General features: G+C 40.7%; 1 protein-coding gene across 1 annotated transcript; it reads right to left on the minus strand.

Moving 5' to 3' along the window:
- Nucleotides 1-1,504: 1,504 nt before the first annotated feature.
- LOC306943069 (scavenger receptor cysteine-rich type 1 protein M130-like) lies at nucleotides 1,505-20,868 on the minus strand (the record flags this gene model as incomplete). The annotated part of the gene is made up of 12 exons (XM_079529274.1): nucleotides 1,505-1,539; nucleotides 3,760-3,903; nucleotides 4,521-4,776; nucleotides 5,270-5,315; nucleotides 5,777-5,792; nucleotides 9,389-9,662; nucleotides 11,447-11,613; nucleotides 14,086-14,380; nucleotides 15,373-15,383; nucleotides 15,506-15,803; nucleotides 18,174-18,253; nucleotides 20,841-20,868. 12 exons carry the CDS (start codon nucleotides 20,866-20,868, stop codon nucleotides 1,505-1,507), a joined length of 1,650 nt encoding a protein of 549 aa, XP_079385400.1.
- Between the last annotated feature and the right edge of the window lie 3,734 nt (nucleotides 20,869-24,602).

The raw sequence follows: 24,602 nt of genomic DNA on the forward strand, positions 1-24,602 counted from the left end.
GTGTGTGTGTGTGTGTGTGTGTGTGTGTGTGAGTGTGCTCGCTGTGTGTGTGCCGGGTTTGGTAAATACTATACGTGCATTCTAAAGTATTAACGCACTCAAACCCTGACTGTAAGCTCCACCCTAATGGATCAGCATTATCTCCAACCTCTCCAACCCACTATGACTATGGCAACCTACACGACTCTCTGGCGACACCTGCTGGCCCAATACCAGTGGTGGAAAGTGGATATAGATATATAGAGAGAGAGCTTGTGGATCTGTTATTTTCACACCAAAAAGGCTTAAAGATGAAACTTTCCTCATCCTCTTCTACCCTGGATTTGAACCAGGTTTCCTGTGCAAGTGCTGGAATGTTTACCATTGAGCTCACCACTGTCTCTCTCCCATGCTGACACAATTGCTGTGTATATTTGTGCATGTGTGATTTGATTTGATTCAGTAGAAAGGTAATATAACCACATGGCTACAGCATTTTGAGGATTACACAAGAATGCAGTGTTAATTTTTACAGCAAATTCTGATTTAGTCCTGATTTAGTCTTATGAACACACCATTTAGTTTTAGTCCTATTTAGTCATCTGAAATTGTTTAGTCTTAGCCTAGTCTTAGTCGACAAAATAAACCTTACAAAATTAACACTAGAAGTCCAGGGATTTATTTCCATTGAGGTCCTCTCACAGTTAGATTAATAAGTTAAAAATACAAAACACATGACCATAATAACATATACAGTAGGCCTGTATGAAATATATTTTCCAAGGAAATCAATGCTGTTGTAGACAAAAGGTTACAAGTAATGAAATGAAATCTATATTTACCCAGGGTATCTGGGCTAAGCTCAAGAACTTGTTTCCAGCCAGGCCCTGCTCATAGAACACATTTCATCGTAGTGGTTGATGCCTTGTTCAAGGGCATTTCAGCGGTGGTAATTTTAACGTGTCGGACGGCTGATTCGAACTGGGAACCTTCCGGTATCTAGACCGCGCCGCTATCCGTTCGGCCACTGCTGCCACAGTAGGGCCTAGTCATATAGTCATATAGCTGTTGATAGCTGTTGAATCAGGAGGTCCTGATTTCTGTGAGTTTCTGGCCGGTCCATGTTTGAGACTTTTTTTTTAAATACTCTGTTTATTGAGCACCATAGTCACATTGCAGAAGGTTTACAACATAAACAGAGAGAAAAATAAGAAAATCCTCTCTTCATTACAGTCTTTGCACAATTAGTTTAGTGCCATTTTCTTTTACGGTGCAGGCAATAATCCATTAAAAGACAGGCACAAAATTAAACATAAAGACTGCCAAGAAAATATAGCTAATAGCAGAATAAATCAATTTTGCACTTAAAACTTAAAAAACTGTATGTGACACGGTGACATAACAAATACAGTACATGCAATATAGGCCCCTATAGTAAAATCATAGTCATTGGATCATATTGAAATATTCTCAAATGACATCAAACATGCTGCAGATCAGTGAGCTTATGATGCACATAGATGTATTAGAACAGGTGAGGAGTCTGTTTACTTGCAACACCTGGTGGCAGAAAAGAGAACAGCATGAATTGCTTAACACCTTTGATATTTTTTCCTGAGATTTCTTTGGCCATCTACTCGGGCTTCACACATCCTAGTACTTTCTCCCCCATGCAGTGGGGATATCATTTTCATTATAGATCGATTGGCTAATTTGGCTTTGCTCAATCCCACAGGTAGTCTATACTACACTTCATTTGGCTTAGAATATTAGGAAAATAGTTCAGTCGCTTTTACTTTGGACAGCTAGAGTAAACAATATTTACTTAAATTACTCAGATTAACTTTTCAAGGTTCATTGAAGAGCATAGATCCGATAAATAATAACTCTCTGGCATAGATACAATGAGGGAAAGTGTGCTCCATTGGGAATGGTAACTAAGAGATCCGATGTGTAAATATTAATAATATGACAAAAACGTATGAAACAGCATGATCGCTGTAGCTGTGAGCTACATGCTTCCTGGACCCATAGGTTAAGTATGTGGAACTGGCACATCACCGCCACAAAGGCCCCTTTTCCACCGGTTGGTTCCCAATGGGAACCGGTTCAGTTATTTTTGGTTCTTGAGCCAGAGCTCCAAATTTGGAATGTTATGAATTGAGTGGGCAAAACTATACTGTTACACACACATGTGTGTGTGTGTGTGCAAGTATGTAGTTTGTTACTGACTGCAGCTCTCAGCCACAGGTCCTGTGCGTGGGAGGAGACCTACCTGCTTCATGCCACCTCCAATCAAGCTGGACCAATCATCTGCCGGTTCCCTACTATTTAAACAAGTGTTAGCACCTGTGCTCATCGGCAGTGTGTTAGACACTGTCCATGGAGATGGTGGGTGTGTGGTCTGAAGGCTGGTGCCCAAAAGTTTGGCGTCACCAGTTTCGTGACCACACACCCTTCGGCACTTTAATGTTCTGTGATGTTATGTTTGGTAAATGTTGAACTTGCTAGAAGACTGTTAAAATGAAGAGTTTCAGGGCAGCTGTTGGTTGACTGATTCCTGTCCGATTACTGTTAAGCAGTTCAACTTTATGTGTGTAGACTAGAGCTACTGGCGCCAGCTTTTTGTAACTGCCATTTTTGCTAGGCTTAAGGAGGAGAGTAGTTAGATTACATTAACTTTCAATTGTCCCTTTTGTTTTATATCAGGTAAGTTGTTGTGACTAAAGTTAGGTTAAGATTGTTAGGTTTTGATTGTTTATTGATTTGTGCCAGGGCTTATTGTCTGTTATTAAGTTTAAATGTAATTTTTTTTTTTTAAGATTTTTTTTTTGCGGCTTACGGCTTTTATTGGTTTTTGAAGGGACAGACAGTAGGCTGACAGGAAACGGGAGAGAGATGGGGGAAGACATGCAGTAAAGGCCGTGTCGGGCTCGGGAGTCGAACCCGCGGCACACTGCGACTGGATTACCAGTCGGGTGCCCAGACGGTTACACCACCGCCTGGGCAGTTTAAATGTAAATTCATGTAACTTTGTATGTTAAGTTGACCTTTAAAAGAGCCAATAAAAGGCCTATAATAAAGCAAAACTTCACCTACCACCTTATTGCATCCTTTTCCACCCCTAGACCTATAAGGATTGTAATATATATATATATATATATATATATATATATATATTAAATTGTTTATAGGATCAATATAAGTAAATTCATATATACAGTATGATAACCCTTCCACAGTAGTATATTTTTAATACTTTCTATTTTTTGCAAATGTTCCTATATAATGCCTCATTTGCATATTCTAAAAAAAAAGTAATACAATAAAGCATTGTCTTTGTGTCAACTGGGCAGGTTTCATGATGATAACAATCTAATATAGGTATGGTTTGTGCACTCAATTCATAATTAACGTTCCAATTTTGGAGCTTTGGCTCATGGACTAAGAACCAAAACCAACCGGTGGAAACAGGGTCAAACAAACAGGTGTATAGCCTACACAAGTCTGAAAAACCATCCGCATATGTCAGACTATAACTTGGACATATTTATTGTGTGCGTGCGTGCGTGCGTGCTGTACGTGCGTGCGTGTTGTTTCCGTTACCTGAACAGATCACCTCCAGTCTGTCATAGTCAGCGTCAGCAAAAAGCTGCTTTGTTCCTCCACACTCACTAAGTGAAATCTCAGAGCCCTCACAGGAAAATGTTATCCACCATACATTACGGTTTTCACTTTCACTTTCAGATCCCAATCTCAATTTTTTGGAAGTAACAGTGCCACAGTCCAGCTGTCTACACACTATAGCCGCTGTCTTCTGGTTCCAGTGAAAACCATACACTGGTCTCCACTCTCCCTGGTGTTTCATCTCCAGTGTGCCAGCACAGTGACTGGTTCCTCCCACCAACCTGACAGCTCCAGACTCTGTATAGAGACAAGAGATAAAAGGATTTGTCACACCAAAAATGGTCAGAGTGAAACACTGTTGTGTCCAAGCTGGATACGACACATTGTGAGCTGCAGGTATGCTATTTTCGGCGTGCGACATGTGACGGAGGATAAACTAAGCCCAAGAGTGGGGCCTACTTCAAACAAAGTAAAACATAATAATAATAACAATAACAATAATAATAACATCCAGCTTGCAGAAACCAAAGACGTTTTGTGGGCTGGACATTACATTAGTTAAGACTGCACATTCTGTATGGAAATATCTGACCAATCGCACACAATGTTCATATTTGTTTAATATTTGTGTAATCTGTGGCGATGTTCGACTATTTAGAAAATGTAATGTGCAAGAAGTGCAGAAAAATATCTTCAGCAAGGCAGCGTGTTTTTTTTTTTTACGTCATTTCCGATCATCGTATCTGCAAGAAGTACAGTAAACATAAACACACGCTAAACATACCGGTAGTAAACATAACTTGAGAGGTAATCCAACACAAAGCATTTTATGTTGCCATTATGTTACTTTAGTCAAGTTGCAATATCATTGCATTTGAATGTATTTTAAAATTAAAGTGTAGTTTGTCTTTTACCTGAGCAGGTGAGTCCAACAGCATTATCAGGTGAGCAGGTGTTTCTAGTTGAGTCTGAGGTTCTACAGTCCAGGAGAAGAGACTCTTTGCCTTTACACTGGAACTCTTTGTTCCACATTGGAGCCGTCACTTCTCCATAGAGCGCCCCTTGGAGGACTGAAGGAGCCCCACAGCCAAGCTGCCTACAGACCACCTCTGCATCCTGCTGGTCAAAGTCACCTTCACACACTGAGACCCATGACTGATTAAACTTCACCTCCACTCTGCCTGAACACAAACCAGTCCCATTCACCAACCTCACAGACTCTGGAGAGAGAGAGAGAGAGAGAGAGAGAGACTCTTTCCTGATTGGATGAAATTGGTGTCCCACCTGAAAATGTATTTTCTATTTACAGAGGAGCTGGAGAGTATTGTAGTAAAAAAAAAAGTTTTTTATTTACTACTACTACTACTACTATTATTCTTATTATTATTTTAATCAATTCATCTTAGAATAGATGTAAAACAGTGGTTCTCAACCAGTGGTCCGGGGACCTCCAGTGGTCCTTGAGGGGGTTCCAGGTGGTCCCCAGCTAAGAGTTGGGGACCATCAACTGGACCTTTATAGATCTTTACTGGTCCATTTGGTTTCATTTTACACTCTCAAAAGTTAAATTATTGTTAAACATCTGCATTACTTAAGTTAATTTACATGAAGTGTACACAATTACAGAATGTAGAAGAATTGTTATTTACTGATTAGACTTCACCTCCACTCTCCCTGAACACAAACCAGTCCCATTCACCAACCTCACAGAGTCGAGAGAGAGAGAGAGAGAGTGGGTTACAATCACAAGAGGGTCACATAAAGGGAGATTTTCAATCATCACCACATCGTCCACATCTAACAGTCCATAGAATCCTAACAGTCTCCAGGATATAGCCTATTGCATCTGTACGCACGCACGCACGCACGCACGCACGCACTTGTGTTACCTGAACAGATCACCTCCAGTCTTTCAAAGGAATAATCGTCCCGCTCTGATACACACTCCCTCAGTGAATAGTCAGATCCCTCACAGGGAGATGTAATCTGCCATACAGGTTTAAAAGAAGCATCAATTCGTCCTGTTGAAACAATGGAGCCACAGTCCAGCTGTCTACACACTACAGCTGATGTCTTCAGGTTCCACTCAGACAAGACCACTGCTGGTCTCCACTCTCCCCGTTGTTTTATCTCCAGTGTACCAGTACAGTGACTGGTTCCTTCCACCAACCTGACATGATCAGGCTCTGTAGAGACAAGAGAATGTATGAGAGTAATGCGTATACACTATACAGGACTTGACACAAAAGCAGTCTTACCAGCTTCTACATGTAACCTTCTGTGTATTTATGCATACACTGTATGTCCATGAGCACCTGCAGCTGACAAACTTGCAACTCATTAACTCAAGAGCCTGGGAGGGTTGATTATTGGCTTAAATTAATTGATATGCATATTTTTTGGAAATCTCTCTGGGAAAAAAAGAAGAAGTCTTTTTTGAGTGGAATCACAAAATGGACGCCACCACATAGAGTAGTACCATTTGAATACCAGCACACACTCATCAAATAGAATAGCACTGTTTGAATTCAAGAACACACATGGAAAAGGATTTATGTCTAAATGGTAAATGGTGCATTTATATAGCGCCTTTATCCAAGGCGCTTTACATAGATTGTGCATTACATTCACCCATTCACACACACATGCATACACCGATTGCGGCGGAAGCCATGCAAGGTACCAACCAGCACATCGGGAGCAATTTGGGGTTCAGTGTCTTGCCCAAGGACACTTCGACATGTAGACAGGAGGAGCCGGGATTCGAACCGCCGACCCATGGATCATTGGACGACCTGCTCTACCTCTTGAGCCACAGTCGTATGTCTAGTACATACTGTATAGCGTAAGGATATAAACACTCTTAATCCAGAACGATTTACAGTAAAGCAGGAACAATAGCCTACAAGGTAATACATCAAATACATAGAAATAGTCATCAAGATCCTAAGCAAGCTAGGAACCCAATATCTGTCTAAAAGTACATTATCTGTGCAGTGAAGCTATGTTGTAGTTGTATGTGCTACGACGTCTACATAACATGCCAACTTATGAATCTAATAAAATAGCCTACAAGGTAATACATCAAATACATAGAAATAGTCATCAAGAATCCTAAGCAAGCTAAGAACCCAATATCTGTCTAAAAGTACATTATCTGTGCAGTGAAGCTATGTTGTAGTTGTATGTGCTACGACGTCTACATAACATGCCAACTTATGAATCTAATAAAATGCCTTTGCATACACCTGTAAGGTCGTCGAGGCTAGTGCAAGTGCTATTGGCAAGTGGTACAGGCCAAGATGGAGTCTTAGGAGGTGGGTTTTCAGACTACAGTTGAAGATTGGGAGTCTGCATTGGGAGTCTGCAGTTCTAATTGGGGGGGTTCGATCACACTATGAAGATATGGCGGTGCCATATTGCTTTGAAGGCCAGCATCAGAGTTTTGTACTCAAAGCAACCGGGAGTCAATGGTGGGAGCGGAGAAGGGAGGAAGACGTGAACATTTTGGCTGGTTGAAGACCAAGCGAGCTGCGGCATTTTGGATCAATTGGAGAGGCTTAAGTGCGTACTGGATGTGATGTTTGTTTGTTTCTAGACACTTAGGTAAATTTCTTAAATCATCCTCATCTACAACATTTACAAAAAGTAGACTTCTCGAAACTATTGGTGCAAATGTAACACCTGGGATTCAAACTCGGGTCTCCCGCATGAAAGTCCAATATCTTAACCACTAGACCAGGGGTGCCCACACATTTTTGACTTGAGATCTAGTTTTAAAATGACCAACTAAACAATCTACCCACCCAAAGAAATATTATCCAACTGCTGAGCTGTCGTTACATATAAGACAAACACACTTGGAATAGGAATTAGAGGGGGTAAATTGAATTGGTATAGTATTTTCAGATAAATTATAACTTTGTAATGCTAATGATGTTTGTGTGCAACACTCTTGAAAACAAAGTATTGCATTGTGGGTTCGAGCTGATGTCAATCAATCAAGTCACCTTAATTCAAGTGGCATATGTTGTAGGGCATGCCATGTGATCTACCTGCACAGCCTTTGTGATCTACTGGTAGATCACGATCTACCTTCTGGGCACCCCTGCACTAGACCAAAGGAATATCCCTATATAGACCGGGGGAGATATTAGACTGGTGAGGCCATCAGGCTGAGGCTCTGAGCCACTCTGCTACACAAACAGCACCACAGAATGGATTACATGCAAAAGTATAATCAAATAACTCAAAAATGAATAGCTAGACCATAATGTTAGGTGGAGAATAGATCCAGTAGTCGAACTAAAAGACATCAGTCATTTTATGCTAGGTTTCGATCGGGTGTTGTGCTCTGAAAATAGCATGCACTTGGTTGTAGGGCATTCACTTCTAGTCATTTTTACTAGTCGACTAGTTGCCTAGTTTACTAGTCGACTAGTTGTTTAACTACCTATTGGTTTTTTTTTGGAAATAAATATTTGTACATTTAAAAACTGTGTACATTGGTGACTATAACTATAATGTACCTGATCTTGAGGCCTACAAAATCTGGAATAAAATAAAAAAGAAGAAAAACTTGTTTTTTCCTATCAACTAGTCAACTAGTTCGACTAGTGGATTTACTAGTCGACTAGTAAACTAGTCGACTAGTTGCTTAATGCCCTACTTGGTTGCAGCATGCAACCTAGCCCTAGAATGTCTCTGTTACATACAGTTGGTCCTCTAGTTTCACATCTATGTGAAAGTTCTGGCACAAAACGTGTATTTAGTCAAATATCTCCACTTTTTCACAAGCTGCACCCAGGCGGCTTTCTCTCCGGGCACGGGGCCCGGAATGATCGATGGACTGAATTTACCAACAATTCCTGTTGATTACCACAAACGTCATCATAAATTGACCAGGGAAGCACAAATGTTTGGGGCACACAATTGGCAGGTGGTGTGATTAATTACCCAGCACCTATCGCAAGGCACCTGCCAATTGACCTATAGCAAAGCCCCTCCCCAAACTGCTATGGTCCAATCACAGCTAAGCATAACATGGGTTAGACAAACCTCTCCACCAATAGTTTTCCTATATGATAAAACATTGTTTTAAAAAAGAAATGTCACGCACATATTTTTCCAGTGCATACGGCAAGCCTTGTTGACGGATTTGGAAGAGATTTTGAAGGTCTGGTTCCAAAAATGAACCAGTATTTAATATGTAAAATCCATGATTTTTACATTGGAATGAATGAGCCCGGCTGGAAAGTGTCCAAGTGGGAGTGTCTAAGTGGGAAAGAGCGGGGCTTAGCTAAAGGTGAATTGTGTGCCCCAAACATTATTTGTGCTTCCCTGGTCAATTGGTGATGACGTCACGTTTGTGATGATCAGAGGAAGTTTTGATTCATTCAGTCCAGCTGTCATTCCGGGCCCCTTGCCCGGAGAGAAAGCCATCCGGGTGCAGCTCGTGAAAAAGTGGAGATATTTGACTAAATACACGTTTTGTGCCAGAACTTTCACATGGATGTGAAACTAGAAGACAATATACCTCACTCCACATCTTTGGAATTATTTAATGGGCGAGTACAAACGGAGCATTTATCACATTTATGCCGCCGTTCTACTGCTGCAACCACAAGTCATGACACTGATCTATGGCTCCTGTATGTGGAATACTGTACCAACTGTATCAACAGAGACATTCTAGGGCTACATGCAACCAAGTGTAAAACCAGCCATTATGATGACTCCATCAATGCCTGTCAAAATGTAGTGAGTGTAGTTTGTCTTTTACCAGAACAGGTGAGTCCAACAACCTTGTCAGGTGAGGAGTTGTTTCTAGTTGAGTCTGATGTTCTACAGTCCAGGAGAGCAGACTCATTGCCTTTACACTGGAACTCTTTGGTAAACATTGGAGTCCTTACTTCTCCAATGTAGAGCTCCCACTGGAGGACTGAAGAAGCCCCACAGCCAAGCTCCCTACAGACCACCTCTGCATCCTGCTGGTCAAAGTCACCTTCACACACTGAGACCCACGACTGATTAGACTTCACCTCCACTCTGCCTGAACACAAACTAGTTCACCAACACACAAACTAATTCACCAACCTCACAGACTCTGGAGAGAGAGAGAGAGAGAGAGAGAGAGAGAGAGAGAGAGAGAGAGAGAGAGAGAGAGAGAGAGAGAGAGAGAGAGAAACGAGAATGATAGAGGGACAGTTGCAATGTGAGAGACCTATTTGAGTACCACAGACGAAAAACAGTCTAAGTCCAAATTTCAGACTGACCCCTCCACGAAAAGGCCTTGTTGTCCTGAACCCTTATCTATCATTTATATATTATGGATCAATAGTGTGGACTTAGACTGTTATTCGTCTGTGGTACTCATTTATACATTGCTTCATTCCCTTTTGGTTATTTTGGTTAGTTTTGAGAGATGATGCATCCAGTTTCCCAAGCATTAAAGGGGATTACCACTCATTTTCAACATTGATCTATGTAATTAATATACCTTAGAGTTGTTGTGTGCAAGCTCCCCCTTCTGTTTAGCCTAGAACTGGAGGTCTAGAATGTGGGGTGGGGTCATGTGATCAGTAACATGAAAAGGTGTACTTACATTACCCCAAGTTCTAGACCTCCATATAAGATAAACAGAACAGGGTGACTTTTTTAGTAAAGCAACCTCCTGCTGCCTCCTGCATTATGTGCAAATTCAAACATGGGCTGTTGAGTGATAGTCAACAAGCACTTCCAAACTGCAGCACTTGGAAAAAAAATCATCTGCCCATCATTTTTTGACAGGGAGTAGCTCATAACATGTCTACAGTGGATTTTTATTAAACAAACACATTGCAGATAGAAAGAGGATAATTCAAGCTTTCCGTACAGCTGCAATGTTGGTGAGTTTGAATGGAATTTAATTTGTTATTTAATACAATTAGATAGGAATTATCTGTTTGGATGAATGGGCTGTCTATAATAATAATGAATTGCATTTTTATAGCGCTTTTCCAAGTGCTCAAAGCACTTTACAATGGTTCATTCATTCATACATTGGGAGGACTACTCTATGGGAAGTTGCACCTAGTTAGCACCTTGCTGGCAAGATGGCAGCTGTGTGCATCAGAAAGTGAGAATCACACTGTTGGCAGGAAAGACTGTCAAAAATGGCAGGCAGGCAGGCAGGCAGGCAGACAGACAGACAGACAGACAGACAGACAGACAGACAGACAGACAGACAGACAGACAGACAGACAGACAGACAGACAGACAGACAGACAGACAGTGTTTGTGTTACAGTACCTGAGCAGATCACTTGCTGTCTCCACGAGGTCCTACTGCCGCTGTCCGCCACTGTTGCACACTCCTTCAGTGAAGACTCAGATCCAACACAGGACGGTGTCATACTAACACTCGATATGTCTGAAATTCTGTCTGAATTGTCGCCTGGATATGAATCAGTTCTTTCTCTTGAAACAACAGAGCCACAGTCCAGCTGTCTACACACTACAGCTGATGCCCTCAGGTTCCACTGAGCTAAACCTTCCACTGGTCTGTAATCTCCTTCGTGATTTATCTCTACAATACCATTACAGTGACTGGTTCCTCCCACCAAAATGACATCATGAGGATCTGTACAGAGACAAGAAAATAAACTTCAAATGGTAATATTAGTTTGTTGAAAAAAGAAAAAGAAAAAAAGAAAAGAGTATTTTACCTAAGCAGGTGAGTCCAACGCTCTTGTCAGGTGGGCAGGTGTTCATAGTTGAGTCTGAGGTTCCACAGTTCATGAGAGCAGACTCATTGCCATTGCATAGGAACTCTTTCGTCCACATTGAAGCCTTTGCTTTGCCCCCTGGATGACTAATGGAGCCCCACAACCAAGCTCTGAACAGACCACCTCTGCATCCTGCTGGTCAAAGTCACCTTCACACACTGAGACCCACGACTGATTAGACTTCACCTCCACTCTGCCTGAACATGAGTGGAGACTAGTCCCGTTGACTAACCTCACAGACTCTGAAGAGAGAGAGAGAGAGAGAGATTTTGAGTCAAGTTTGATCATCAACATCATTGCACGTCTATAGAGTGTCACAGTCCCGCCCCCTTTCAGAACGACGAGTGGCCCAGGAAATAATTCCCCATTCATTTTCCCCATAGGCTTTACAAAAGGTATTTATTTAAAGACGTATACGCCGCGGACAAAGCCAACTCGGCTCGTGACAAATCATGACAATAAATACATAAATACATAAATGTTTTGGGCCGATCAAATAATTAGTAAGAAGAAAATCAAAACAAAAAGTGTTGTATACCTGCCTTTTTCTTCTTCTTTATAATTATTTGATCTGGAAATTATGGAATTATGGAAAAATGGGGGGAAATAACCTGTCCTTGGACAAGACTTCATTATCCAGAATTGGGGAGAGGTTGCTAAAGGACAGCGGTCTTGTTTGTTGTCTGTTAAGTAGATTGCAATTACAGAATCACTGAATGAATATAAAGGCAGATTTAAGGGTGGTCATGCATACCTAAATTCATTGTAGGCCTACATGAGACATAAGCCACCATACTTTGTATCATATTAGACAGAATTGGCCTTCATTTATCAATCTAAGGTAAAATTATCTCATGACAGAAGTGACATGATTTATAAAACGGTTGTGTCTCACAATCGCGAGCGGCCCGACGCAGCAGCACAAGCACGCACGGACGCACTACAGAGAGTTTATATACACAGGCAAGCAGCATGTTTCTGTGTTTACAGAGAAGAACAGACAGACAGCAGCAGAGAGACAGAAGTGGTTGGAAAATACGTATACAGATAACTGAAATGAAGACAGTAAAGATGGGTCATGTTTAAGTTAGTTGTCTGTGTTACCTGAACAGATCAACTCCAGTCTGTCAGTGGACATATGCGAGTGCTTTGTCACACACTCCCTCAGCGAAGACTCAGTATCAACACAGGAACGTCTAATGCTCCATACAGGTTCGTATGTGGAAGCAGAACTCTTTATTGAAACCACAGATCCACAGTCCAGCTGTCTACACAATACAGCTGATGTGTTCATGTTCCAGTTAAAAGATTCTGCTGGTCTCCACTCCCCCTGGTCTTTCATCTCCAGTGTGCCATTACAGTGACTGGTTCCTCCTACCAACCTGACATCATGAGCCTCTGTACAGAGATAAGAGAGTAACGGTAAGTAGCATGAAATAATAACGGCATCATATATAGCTGCTGTGCAAAAATGTTCGGGACAAGGCAATTTGAGGACTGGTTTGGACATGCAGAGCTTGATTGATGCTACTCATACACCGAGTTGGCAGTGTCTGGTATCAAATCCAAAACCTTGTGAATCAAGAGCTCTACCAACCGAACTACCCAGGCATACAACACGTTAGTTACTGTTCAGTACATGGGATTATTGTGTATAGAGGGAGAGAGAGAGAGAATCTGATAATGTCTCTAATTCACACAGCCTGTGTACTGTGTGTAGATGCTGGCATGTTTCTTAGTTTAAAGACCATAACCCTAACCCTTTTATTATCCAGGGCTCAAGTTCATAACGTTAACATTTATTTTATTTAAGGTGCACAGACACCTTAACCAGAAATTTGACCAGCAATTTAAGGTCATGATTTGTGTGTGGTAATTTAAAACAAGCCCTCAATAAGCTGAGGTTTGAACAGGGTACCTTCAGATTCATAGACATACACTAACTCCAGAGCTAACACATAGAAAGTGAAAGAAGTCCATACAATTAACAAATTAGTAATGGAAAAATGCTAGGCAGAATGCTCAGTGATTGGGGGTGTTGCAGTTTGACTGTTTATGTGACATGTAATCACAGACCAGATTTTAATTTGTTTGAATTTCATCTCGACCAGCGGTGTCAGGCCAGTGGAAATCATCTGAAGTGGGGTCTGGGACTCTGGAACCCCCAAGGATCCTTGGGGAATTGCTTTCAGTAAAGGTTTCCTTGCACAGCACGTCACTGCAGTGAATGTTGCAGTCCAAACAGCAAAACACATTAATTTCAATTAGATCCTGCTCAAAACTGTCGTCAGCTTATCTGGATAGCAGTGTCCTAATCAATTACATTATTTGTTGTGCCAACTTGTGCATAAATATTCACAGGGAGTCTTACCTGTCCTTTCTGCTTTTCTTACATAATGTCAAGTTCTTACAATTTCACAAATAATGGTAATGGCTGTCACTTTCAGTCTGGAAATACTGTTAATACTGAGGAGACAGGTATAGTTTTACAGTTCATGAGAAAAAAAATGCACATAATTCCTGAATTCCTACCAACCAGCATATGAACATTTCTGTTCACGTGGGCACACATTTCAGTGAAAGATGCAAAGTAAGTGATAGCCCATACTGATTGACAGTACCTGTAGTGCCACCATTATAAGGACTATCGGCACACAATGCATGTTGAGCTAGTTTGGCATTGGATCTGTATGGCCCCCTAGTTTGTCTTTTACCTGAGCAGGTGAGTCCAACAGCCTTGCCATGTGAGCAGGTGTTTCTAGTTGAGTCTGAGGTTCTACAGTCCAGGAGAACAGACTCACTGCCTTCACACTGGAACACTTTGTTCCACATTGGAACCTTCACTTCTCCATAGAGCGCCCCCTGGAGGGCTGAAGGAGCCCCACAGCCAAGCTCCCTACAGACCACCTCTGCATCCTGCTGGTCAAAGTCACCTTCACACACTGACCATGACTGATTAGACTTCACCTCCACTCTGCCTGAACACAAACCAGTCCCATTCACCAACCTCACAGACTCTGGAGAGAGAGAGAGAGAGAGAGAGAGAGAGATGGGAGTTTGAATATATACATAAGATAAATCACTATCATCATCCATATGTCCGCACGGGATCTATCTACTATCTACTTATTTTTTTTAAATTTACGTTTTTTTGAATTTTAATCAAACATACATGTAAACAAAACGACTGACAACTGACAATACATACAACCGAAAACAAAACAAAACAAGACAATAAACGTACAATACACACAAGGGGAGATATCTGCCTCTCTTCTCTATTGATGATCATAATACATAAGTACCTCAAACAGGTGCTACAGGTTAAACAGGTTTAACTGAATTTATACAAAATCAGGTCTTATGGTAGAAACATGAGTAATCCATCTAAACCAGTTATCTGTGAAGACTTCAACTTGACCTCTAAAGCTGAATGTAATTCTCTCCATAATAAATATACTATAGATTAAATCAATCCATTAATTTACATTTGGTATAACATTTGTAAGATCTATCTACTTTTGAATGAACACACACACACACACACACACACACACACACACACACACACACACACGCGCACGCGCGCACGCGTTGTATGGACGTGCATACACATGCATAATGCTCATGCATTTTAAAAAGAGACTTAACTGTGAAGGTTAATGTCATTTCGTTTTACCTGAACAGATGACCTCCAGTTCAAGGTCCCGTGTATAAGAATGGTAATGGTGAGGTCCGCGTAGAGTAATGGGCTTTTTTATACAATCCTTCAGTGAAGACTCTGACCCATAACAAGAAGATGTAATTGGCCATACAGGATACCTGTATGGCCACTGACTCTGACTCAATTTAAACGAGACAGCAGAGCCACAGTCAAGCTGTCTACACAATACAGCTGATGACTTCAGGTTCCAGTAGTAATCATCTGCTAGTTTCCACATTCCATGCTGTTTTATTTCCAGTCTACCAGCACAGCGATTGGTTCCTCCCACCAACCTCACATAATTCAACTCTGTACAGAGAGAATAGAGTAAACGGTTAAACAAATTATTAATCAATCAAGCAATGAAATTAATTACTTATGAAATAAGAACCCAATAAACTATAAACACTATAAACTATAGTTTATTTTACCTGAGCAGGTGAGTACAACAGCCTTGTCAGGTGAGCAGGTGTTTCTAGTTGAGTCTGAGGTTCTACAGTCCAGGAGAACAGACTCACTGCCTTCACACTGGAACTCTCTGTTCCACATTGGACCCTTCACTTCTCCATAGAGCGCCCCCTGGAGGACTGAAGGAGCCCCACAGCCAAGCTGCCTACAGACCACCTCTGCATCCTGCTGGTCAAAGTCACCTTCACACACTGAGACCCACGACTGATTAGATTTCACCTCCACTCTGCCTGAACACAAACTAGTGCCATTCACCAACCTCACTGACTCTGGAGGGACAGAGAGAGAGAGAGAGCCCAATGCACTAAATGAAATTTCCACCCAGGTGTAAATAAAGTGACTAAAGCACTGACTTGCTGAACGTTAATAACTGAATAAAGTTCCTCTAACGTAATGAGAAAGAAGTTCATTCATACAGTTCACAACCAAAGCCTCAGACAAAGCCAACTCGACTTACTTATACAGGACTTTATCATTCTTTGGGCAGAACAAATAATTAGAAAGAAGAAAAGAAGGGCAGCGTACAACACTTTTTTTTTTAAAGTTCTTCTTCTTTCAAATGTTTTGTTCTGCCCAAACATTTGGGCCGAATTTGGCTTTGTCCAAGGCTTAAAAGGTCTTTAAATAAATACTTTCTGAAACGTCTATTAATTCATTACTGGGGGCTGGGGTGATTGATTCCCTCCACTGGACCACTACATTGGATTTGGAAATCAAATGGCCAAATTTCATACATGTACCTTTTGTATTAATCATTCTACGTTTCCTCATCAAATTGTAAGTGTGGCAGGATGGACGTGCGATGACACGGCCCATCTCCCACCATTGTTGGTGGATGGATTAGTGTCACGGCCCATCATCCACGGTACATCATCCACCCACTTATTAGTGGTTTGATTAGTAGCATAGTAGCCTTGCCGAGCCATGAGGCCCATAGGGCAGGAGCCTATCTCCTGTTTCTGCAGCGTGAGGCAGCTTGATGTACAAGTACACCCCCTGGACATGACGCTAGTATGTCGCAGGGACTTACCCCCAATCCAACCCTTGATGCTGAGTGTCAACCAGGGAGGTCCCATTTTTAGAGTCTTTGGTATGACCCGGCCGGGATTGAACCCCGACCTCCCAGTCTCAGGGCGGACACTCTAACCACAAGGCCACTGAGCTGGTGATTAGTAGCATGGCAGCGTTATATAAGGCAGCGTGTCTTCCGTTTGCGTCAGCTGTTGGTCTCTCCATCCGCTGGTGTGGGTGCCACGCCACACTCTTCACGCTGGGAGTTATTCCACTGAAGTGCATGGTAATGCAAAAACGAAGCTGTCCCGTTGGGCGACAGCGTGTTAGTGTGTGCAGGTAGGTCTCTCCATATTGCTGTTTAAACGATCACCTGCACTTGTTTATTGAACTTTAACTTAACTGTGAGTTTCTTGTCTCTTTAGCCTCTGGGCTACAATTGACTCACTCACTCCTTCTGGTCTGGAGTCCTGCGTCGGCGACCGCTCACACCACAGGCATATAAATCTATTATGTATTAGGCCTCTTTTAGACGGCGACCATTTCCAGATAAAACGGCAAAGTCCCGTTGCGTTCTCATTTTTTATTGACCCTTTACACGAGAACACACGCTTTATGAAAACGCTATAATGTCGCTAGGTGGCGGTAACAGGTAAATAAAACTTTTTTGTACCTTTTGTAAACACGTTTCTGCCTGCCTTTTATATATCGAACTGTGTGAGGAGTCATTAAGTACTCAGGGTATTCATTGTTTAGAACTTCATAAATATCTCTTGGGGCGCAATTCCACAAGTGGTGTAGTATGGCTACAGTTTACTTCATACCACCCTGCCCCTTTAGCATATATATATAAAAAAGAAAAAATGTGTCAAGCAATGTATTGCTTATAGCTTATGCATAATAGACATGATGCAAATTCCACCGGTTTGTATTTATTTTGTAAGCTGTTGCATTCAGAGCTCAATTATTATTTTGCTGTGTTTGCAAGTGTTTGCAAGTGTCGACTGACTCAGCTAAAGTTTTGATGATGAAAATAGACTATCCCATGCATCGCTGGGCACAGATCCACCTCCATTGTGTTGTGGTATTCATTTATAATAATGTAGGCTACTGCACATGAACGCCACACAGTGTTGACACATGTTGGGCACATACTTTATTTGAGATTTGGGACTATTATGAGGATGAGTGTATGATGCGCCAAAATTCACGGCCAACAAAGCATGATGAATCCCACACCTAAATATGAGCATAAATGGCTTGATGAATCGGGCCCAGAGGGTTTAAAAGTACATATAATAATAATAATAAACCATCATCAGTTCACATCTAACAGTAGCCTACATGCAATCATAACAGCCTCTAGTAGTGATCACACACAAAGTAAGTTGTCTTACCTGAACAGATCACGTCCAGTCTTTCCATTTCATAACCGTAATCTTCATAATATTCCTTTGTTCCACACTCAGTCAAAGACTCAGTCCCATCACAGGGAGATTTAATAAGCCATACTTCGGAATATTTGGAAGCAGAACTTATTTGTGTTGAAACAGCAGATCCACAGTCCAGCTGCCTACATACTACGTCCGTTGCCTCTGTGTTCCAATGGTAACTAAGTACTGGCCTCCACTCTTGTTGGTGTTTAATCTCCAGTGTACCAGTACAGTGACTTCTTCCACCCACCAACCTGACATCATCCTCTATACAGAGACAACAGGGTTCATGATTTAGGTTGTTATTAGAGGAAGTAAAATATGAGGGTTTTTATTTTTTTGCTGCTTTCTTTTATTTTAATGAAATTACATCTGGCCACAAAAGTGAAAAGTTTTCCTTGTGACATAGCCTACTGTATCTTAGGGGGGAAATATTTATATGTATAGTACCGTAATATTACATATGATATATTACACACTCATTTGAAAGATATCCCACAAAGCCAATAACCCACTCAGACATGTTTTACAGGGGGAGAGGAGTCTTCAAGACCAGTTTGTGTTGACATTAAATCATAATAATGACTGGTTAAAAATAAAACAATACTAAGAGAAGGGTGATTTGTATGCGTTTGTCAATTTGACATTAATTCCACATTTGCAACAAAAAAAAGATTACAAAAGCATAACGTCTTCAACACACAATCTAATATGCTTACGTTCTTATCTTCAGCACTCACTAAGTTCAGAGTGTGCAGCCATATGAAAAGGAGACAGCTGTGGGTTATTATCACATGCATTTTGTTCTCATTCAGCAGCATGAAGATTGTTGAAAGATTTCAATGAAAGACACAAATCTTTTCGTGTTCCTCCAGCACTATAGGGATGAAATGCATGAGGACGTTACGTTATATGACATTATTGACAGAGGTTGTGACATAAGATTAAGTCAGCTGTTTTGATTGGCTAATGGAGTAGAACGTTTCACCACACAGGCAGGGGCATAGTGGAGGCAACAGCAGAAGTGACCTCCCTAAAGACACACATAAATGGTACATTCATATACAGTGCAGAACTGTAGGCTTTACTTTTCCAAATGTACATTTCTTTAATTAATTAATTCATATTGGCAGATTAAATTGACTGATGGAATGCATCAATAAGTTGTGGTCCCTCCTTCCCTTGAGTCCCATACAAATCTTAAGATGCATATGGTTCAGTGTGCACATAGTGCACACTGAACCATATATAGCCTATATTTGTACATCTTTAAATGTTCTGATGAATTGAAAATCGTTGACCCTGATGTAAACACAGTCACATACCACAATAAAATAACGGTTGGGAGCAGAGCATTCACACATCGTGACCCCTGTCTCTGGAATGCTCTCCCACAAGCAGTTAGAGATGCCAACTAACTATAGACATTTTTTAATCTAGACTTAAAACCCATCTTTTTCCCCCTGCATTATGGTATCCCCCTAGATTCACTGAAATCACTATTTTCACCTTGCTCTGCCCTGTGGTTTTAAAACCCCATGTTATATTAATGGATTTTCTGAACGCATTTTGACATCTATCTGTTGATGATCTATAGCTGTGTCCTATATTGCATGGTACTTATGTCAACCATGTGTATAGGCACATTTTATTATGCTTTACTGTGTTTCCTTGCTATTGTGTTTTTTGCTGTGTATTGTTGTGAAGTGCACAGAGACCCCTTGGGGTGATGTTGCACTATAAATAAAAATAAACTGAAACTGAACTGAAACAAGTTGTGTGCTTTTCATGGTGTCGTCCACATAAAGTAACAGTTTTTGTATCTTGTGTTTTCGTTTGAAATGTAAGCATTCTACACACTGTGAAATACACATTTCAATAAATCAATGCACTGAGTTTAGGTGGTCATAAACATACTATTGGCTTACCTGTAGTCGAGTAGTACAGGAGACTAAGTTGGCAATACATAGCTAGTAAATAAACGTGTTGTACAATCTGTAGACTTAAGCCTAATCATTCATATTGTCAGGTTCAACCACATAGTCCACAAAGGGCTGTAAAAGCATAAAATACATAGTTTGAAAAAGCACGGTCAACAAGGTACATTATCATCATCATTACCTATAAAACCCCATGCATGTTGCAGATCATGAAAATGATCACATGATTGTTGTTTAGCAAAGCTAGTGAGCGTACTTTTGTCTTTAAAGAAGTAGGCTACTGTAAAGGGAAGTCTTTCATGTTCATGTACAGTAGGCTATGATTTAGACTTGTTTTAAGTGATCAAACAGACATTCCCTCCCTGTAAAGGTCTGTTTATGTATTTCCTCTGGTAATCATTCATCACAGTAATCAATTGAACAAACAAATGGTTTGTCAGTTATAAAGTACAGCTTGCTTTCAAGGTTCGAGAGTAGGCTTAAGGTTCAAGGTGTTTATTGACACAATTCATTAAAGGGACACTTTAAGCCTTTGCGCTTAGAGGCAGGCCCACGGCCGTCTTGAGTGACATGCTAACAGCCAGGCAGGCCGGCAGGCAGGCACTGCTGTTAAGAACATTATACAAGCCATCTGTTTTTAACATAATAGAGTTGTTCAGGCATTACTTTGTATTTTAACGCAAGGACCTCATATGAATGACATTACACAAGCGATCAATCTTATCAATCTTTCTGATTATCTGATAAAATAATCTTATAAGATTATCCTGTAGTGTGTGATGCTATCAGATTTTAAAAGATTTTTAAAAAATCTTGTAGTGTATTGTCACCTAAAATGTTTACAGTAACAAAACAGTACATACGTATTGGACTAAATGTTTACAGTAACATAATAAAACAGTAGGCCTACATACCAATTCTGTGTAACTTGGTGGTCTGCATCGCTGCTACAACTCTGCACTTCACACACTTGCCCAAATCTGCCCAAATGTGATGACGTGATGAATACCCCCTAGTTTGACACATCACATGCTACTTCAAGCATTATGAAATTTAGAACATTTTGCCTTATAGGTTGTTAATGGTGGCACCGTGGCCATATGGGTTTGGCCAATGTGGCGATCCCGAAGGTCGCCGGTTTGAGCGCCCTAGCTAAATCATTAGAGCATACCCTGGCTACATCCGTGCAAAATGTGTCACTTTTGACAAATTAGCGCAAAATATCCCCAAGCTCCTCAACTATACCAGGGACTGATAACAGGTAGAGTAGTGGAGCAAGATGGAAAAGGGGCGACCCCCCAATAGGGGGAGGGCATAGTGACACGTTCGGTAGGATTTTGGCTTCTTTGGGTGCCATCTTTCTGCCTACATGTAGGCTAGTAGGCTGGCTACTTGGCTGCCAGTCTGTAGTTCGTCAGTTTGCTTGTCAGTGACGCTGGTACACTGTCACTGAAGTACACCATCTTCCATCTCTCTACTGTCATTGACATGTCACAACTCTTCTACTCTATGGCTCTGGATTGACGGTGGTATTATTATTATTCGCGAAAATGTTTGGGTGTTCTGATCTGATAGCTGCCTCCCCTCCCCTCGCGTCAAAACAGTTCTCAATGTTTACATCTTACTTGACGAGACATATCCTTACAGGAGAGGGGGGGAAAACACCACGAGAGTGACGAGTGATCAGTCAAACATGTGTTCTCTCCGCAGTAAATAAATAATCTGTCTGTATGCGATCTGACCATTATTATTTTGATTACACTGTCATGCTCGTTTGAGGACAGGTAGAGAGCAGAGCATACATGTGTTTGGGAATGTTGCTGAAGGTTATGTTATTTTGTCAGCTGACACCCAAATCAAAGAAACCATACAGCGTGTATTTAATGTTTTGATATCGCTGACAGTCAACGTACGAGTATAAAAACGGACGAGTATAAAAACGGACAGGGCAGACCCATTACTGTTGTGGATCAAGGTTGTTATTTTGTCATCTGACACCCAAACCATACAGTGTTTATTTAATTTTATATCTACAATGGTATATATGTCTCCACAGTGAGGCTGGATAATATAGCCTAGTAGCCTACTACTATAGCCTACTAGCCTACTGGTAGGCAGAAAAATGGCAAGCAGAATAACCCGTTCTGAGTGAAACTCCTCCCTATGCACTGGCCCTATAGGCTTAGGCTATATCAGCTGTTCTGTGATGCGCACATGCACGCGTGTGCACGTGGCATCATTAAAACCAGTAAAAAAATTCTACCAGTAAAAAAGTGCAGTAGGTGTTATGCATGGAGAGATTTATGCAAACAGTGTGGTTTGGTAGGAGAAGGCGGACAAAGGTGGACGTATAAACAGTTTTGCTACTCTTTCAATTAGTGTAGCAAGATAATAATAAAGCTTTATTCATATATCACCGTTACAAAGTGCGTTACAAAAATAATCAATCAAAGTAAACAGCACACAAAACAGTTAAATGTTAAAACAATGCTAAAAGTAATCTAAATATAAGCAAACAAACAAATTACGTACAAAATAGTAAGAAGCTAAGGCAGAAAAAACAATCAGTAAAACACAATCAGGAGAAATTAGGATTAAAAGATAGTCTATAAAAGAGTTTTAAGTAGAGATTTAAAATGTGGAACCGACTCAGTGAGCCTGATTTCCAGGGGCAGTGCATTCCAGAGGGTGCCTCACACCTCACAATGTGGTTCTTTAGGTCAGTGATTCTCAAAGTGTGGTCCTCCCCCAGCTAAATTATATAGCTTCAGAATAATGTAACCACTTTAACCATTATATACTTTGGCTATTCAAAAATAGCAGATATACAAGCTTACAGTGGCCAAATACATTTGGGCGATCCTTGATATGAAATTGCTTTAGGTCATACAGCCGATGAAAATCAAATGACAAACAATTCCTGCAGTAGTCCTACACACAACTGATACTACAACTACAAAACTATTAGAATAATGGAATGTGCTGAATATGTACCAAATGTCTTTCATAAAATGCATTAATATGGCGTGAAAGGAAAAAATAGAAGATTCACAATGTGTATTCATTTCCAATATAAAATTATTCTGGATGAAATAGTCACAATGCCACACAATGCCTACTATGGAAGCTTTACAAAATGTGGCATTATTATATATAATCATTTTTAACATTTCAGCTACAGGTTAATTATCAAACTGCAAACTCAGATGCTCCAATAAAAAATAAAAACCTCAAACTATATGAGGAGTGTGGTAAAAGGATCACACAGATTCATTCTCCAGGGTGTAAAGAGGACCTGCTAGTTGGACATCAATTATCAGATGACTCAGAGCTTCTTCATGGAGCCTGTGCACAAAGATGATCCAAACATTAAGACAATGAATAATAATAATTCATAAAAGTCTAATAAACGAACAATACAATGCAGTATTGTATTGTATTGTTGGTAACAGCGCTTTAGTTCCAGCATTAGTTACATCTATTAATTTGACCAAACTGGTAGGTGGGTTTCTGAACTGCAGCCCTCATCTGACAGCGAAATTTCCTTTAAGCAATAGAAGGTAGTTAACACTATGATTACCACCACTCCACTCAGGCATCATGTCCTCCTTTTCACTGGAAGGTGAGACAGTTGGGAACAACAGTAGTGGCAAGCAGTGGGAGAAATTAAATTGGCCAAAACATTTGTAAAAGTTGGCCAATTTCAGTAGAAATGGTGAAATGAAAATGGTGTGGTTACCAAAAAAGCATCCAGTTAAATAATATAATTATAATTTGGTCCTTTGGTTATTTTTGTCATTGTATATTTGGACATACATGACATTTCTCCACTCCATTTAACAATCCCATCACTACTCACTAATAATCACACTAAACTAACGTCTTGCCTAGAGAGTCTAAACATAGACTGGGACACAAACTAGTTTCCCAGGAGACCTTTTCTACCTTCTAAGCTATGGCCCGCCCAGTTTTATTTTATTCTCTCAAAACATTTTTGTTGTTGCCTATGACTTTATGTCAATATACTGAGGAGGAAAAAAACGGTTTGCCAAGAAATAAATGTAAATGTGCAAAGTGAACTATTGTGTAGTTACAGCATAGACTGAATGCAACAAAGGCAGCATGCACAAATAGAACAAGAAAGTACTGCCGAAGCAGACAACCCGCAACACTCCAGGTTAGAATAAAGTTCTTACGGTGCAAGGCTCGAATATACAAATTGAAATTAAGAAAATGCCAGCACTCATTTTATGTCCTTTTGATATGACTTTATTTACCTCTGGCGTTAATAACGAACGCATTTCAGCCTGTGTGGCCTTTGTCAGCGTTAGCGTTCGTTATCAACGTCAGAGGTAAATAAAGTCATATCAAAAGGACATACAATGAGTGCTGGCATTTTCTTCATTTCAGCATGCACAAATACTCTTCAAACTTTTCAGGCCATGACCCCCCAAAATAATCATATCCCCCCTGACAAGCACTTGTTGAATTGAAGGAGTTGAGGCTTGAGCCATTACGTTTTGTTTCACTCCGTTCCAGATAGTTATGAAACTAGCCGATCTACAAGCTAGATCAGCCATTTTCTACTTTCTTATATTGTACATTTTTAAACACCTTTTTTGCATTGGATGTGTATACAGGTCTTTTCTGGGCCCCCCATGGGAAGCCTTGGACAT

The sequence above is a fragment of the Electrona antarctica genome (genome assembly GCF_951216825.1).
Source record: "Electrona antarctica genome assembly, chromosome: 19".
Taxonomy (NCBI): Eukaryota; Metazoa; Chordata; class Actinopteri; order Myctophiformes; family Myctophidae; genus Electrona; species Electrona antarctica.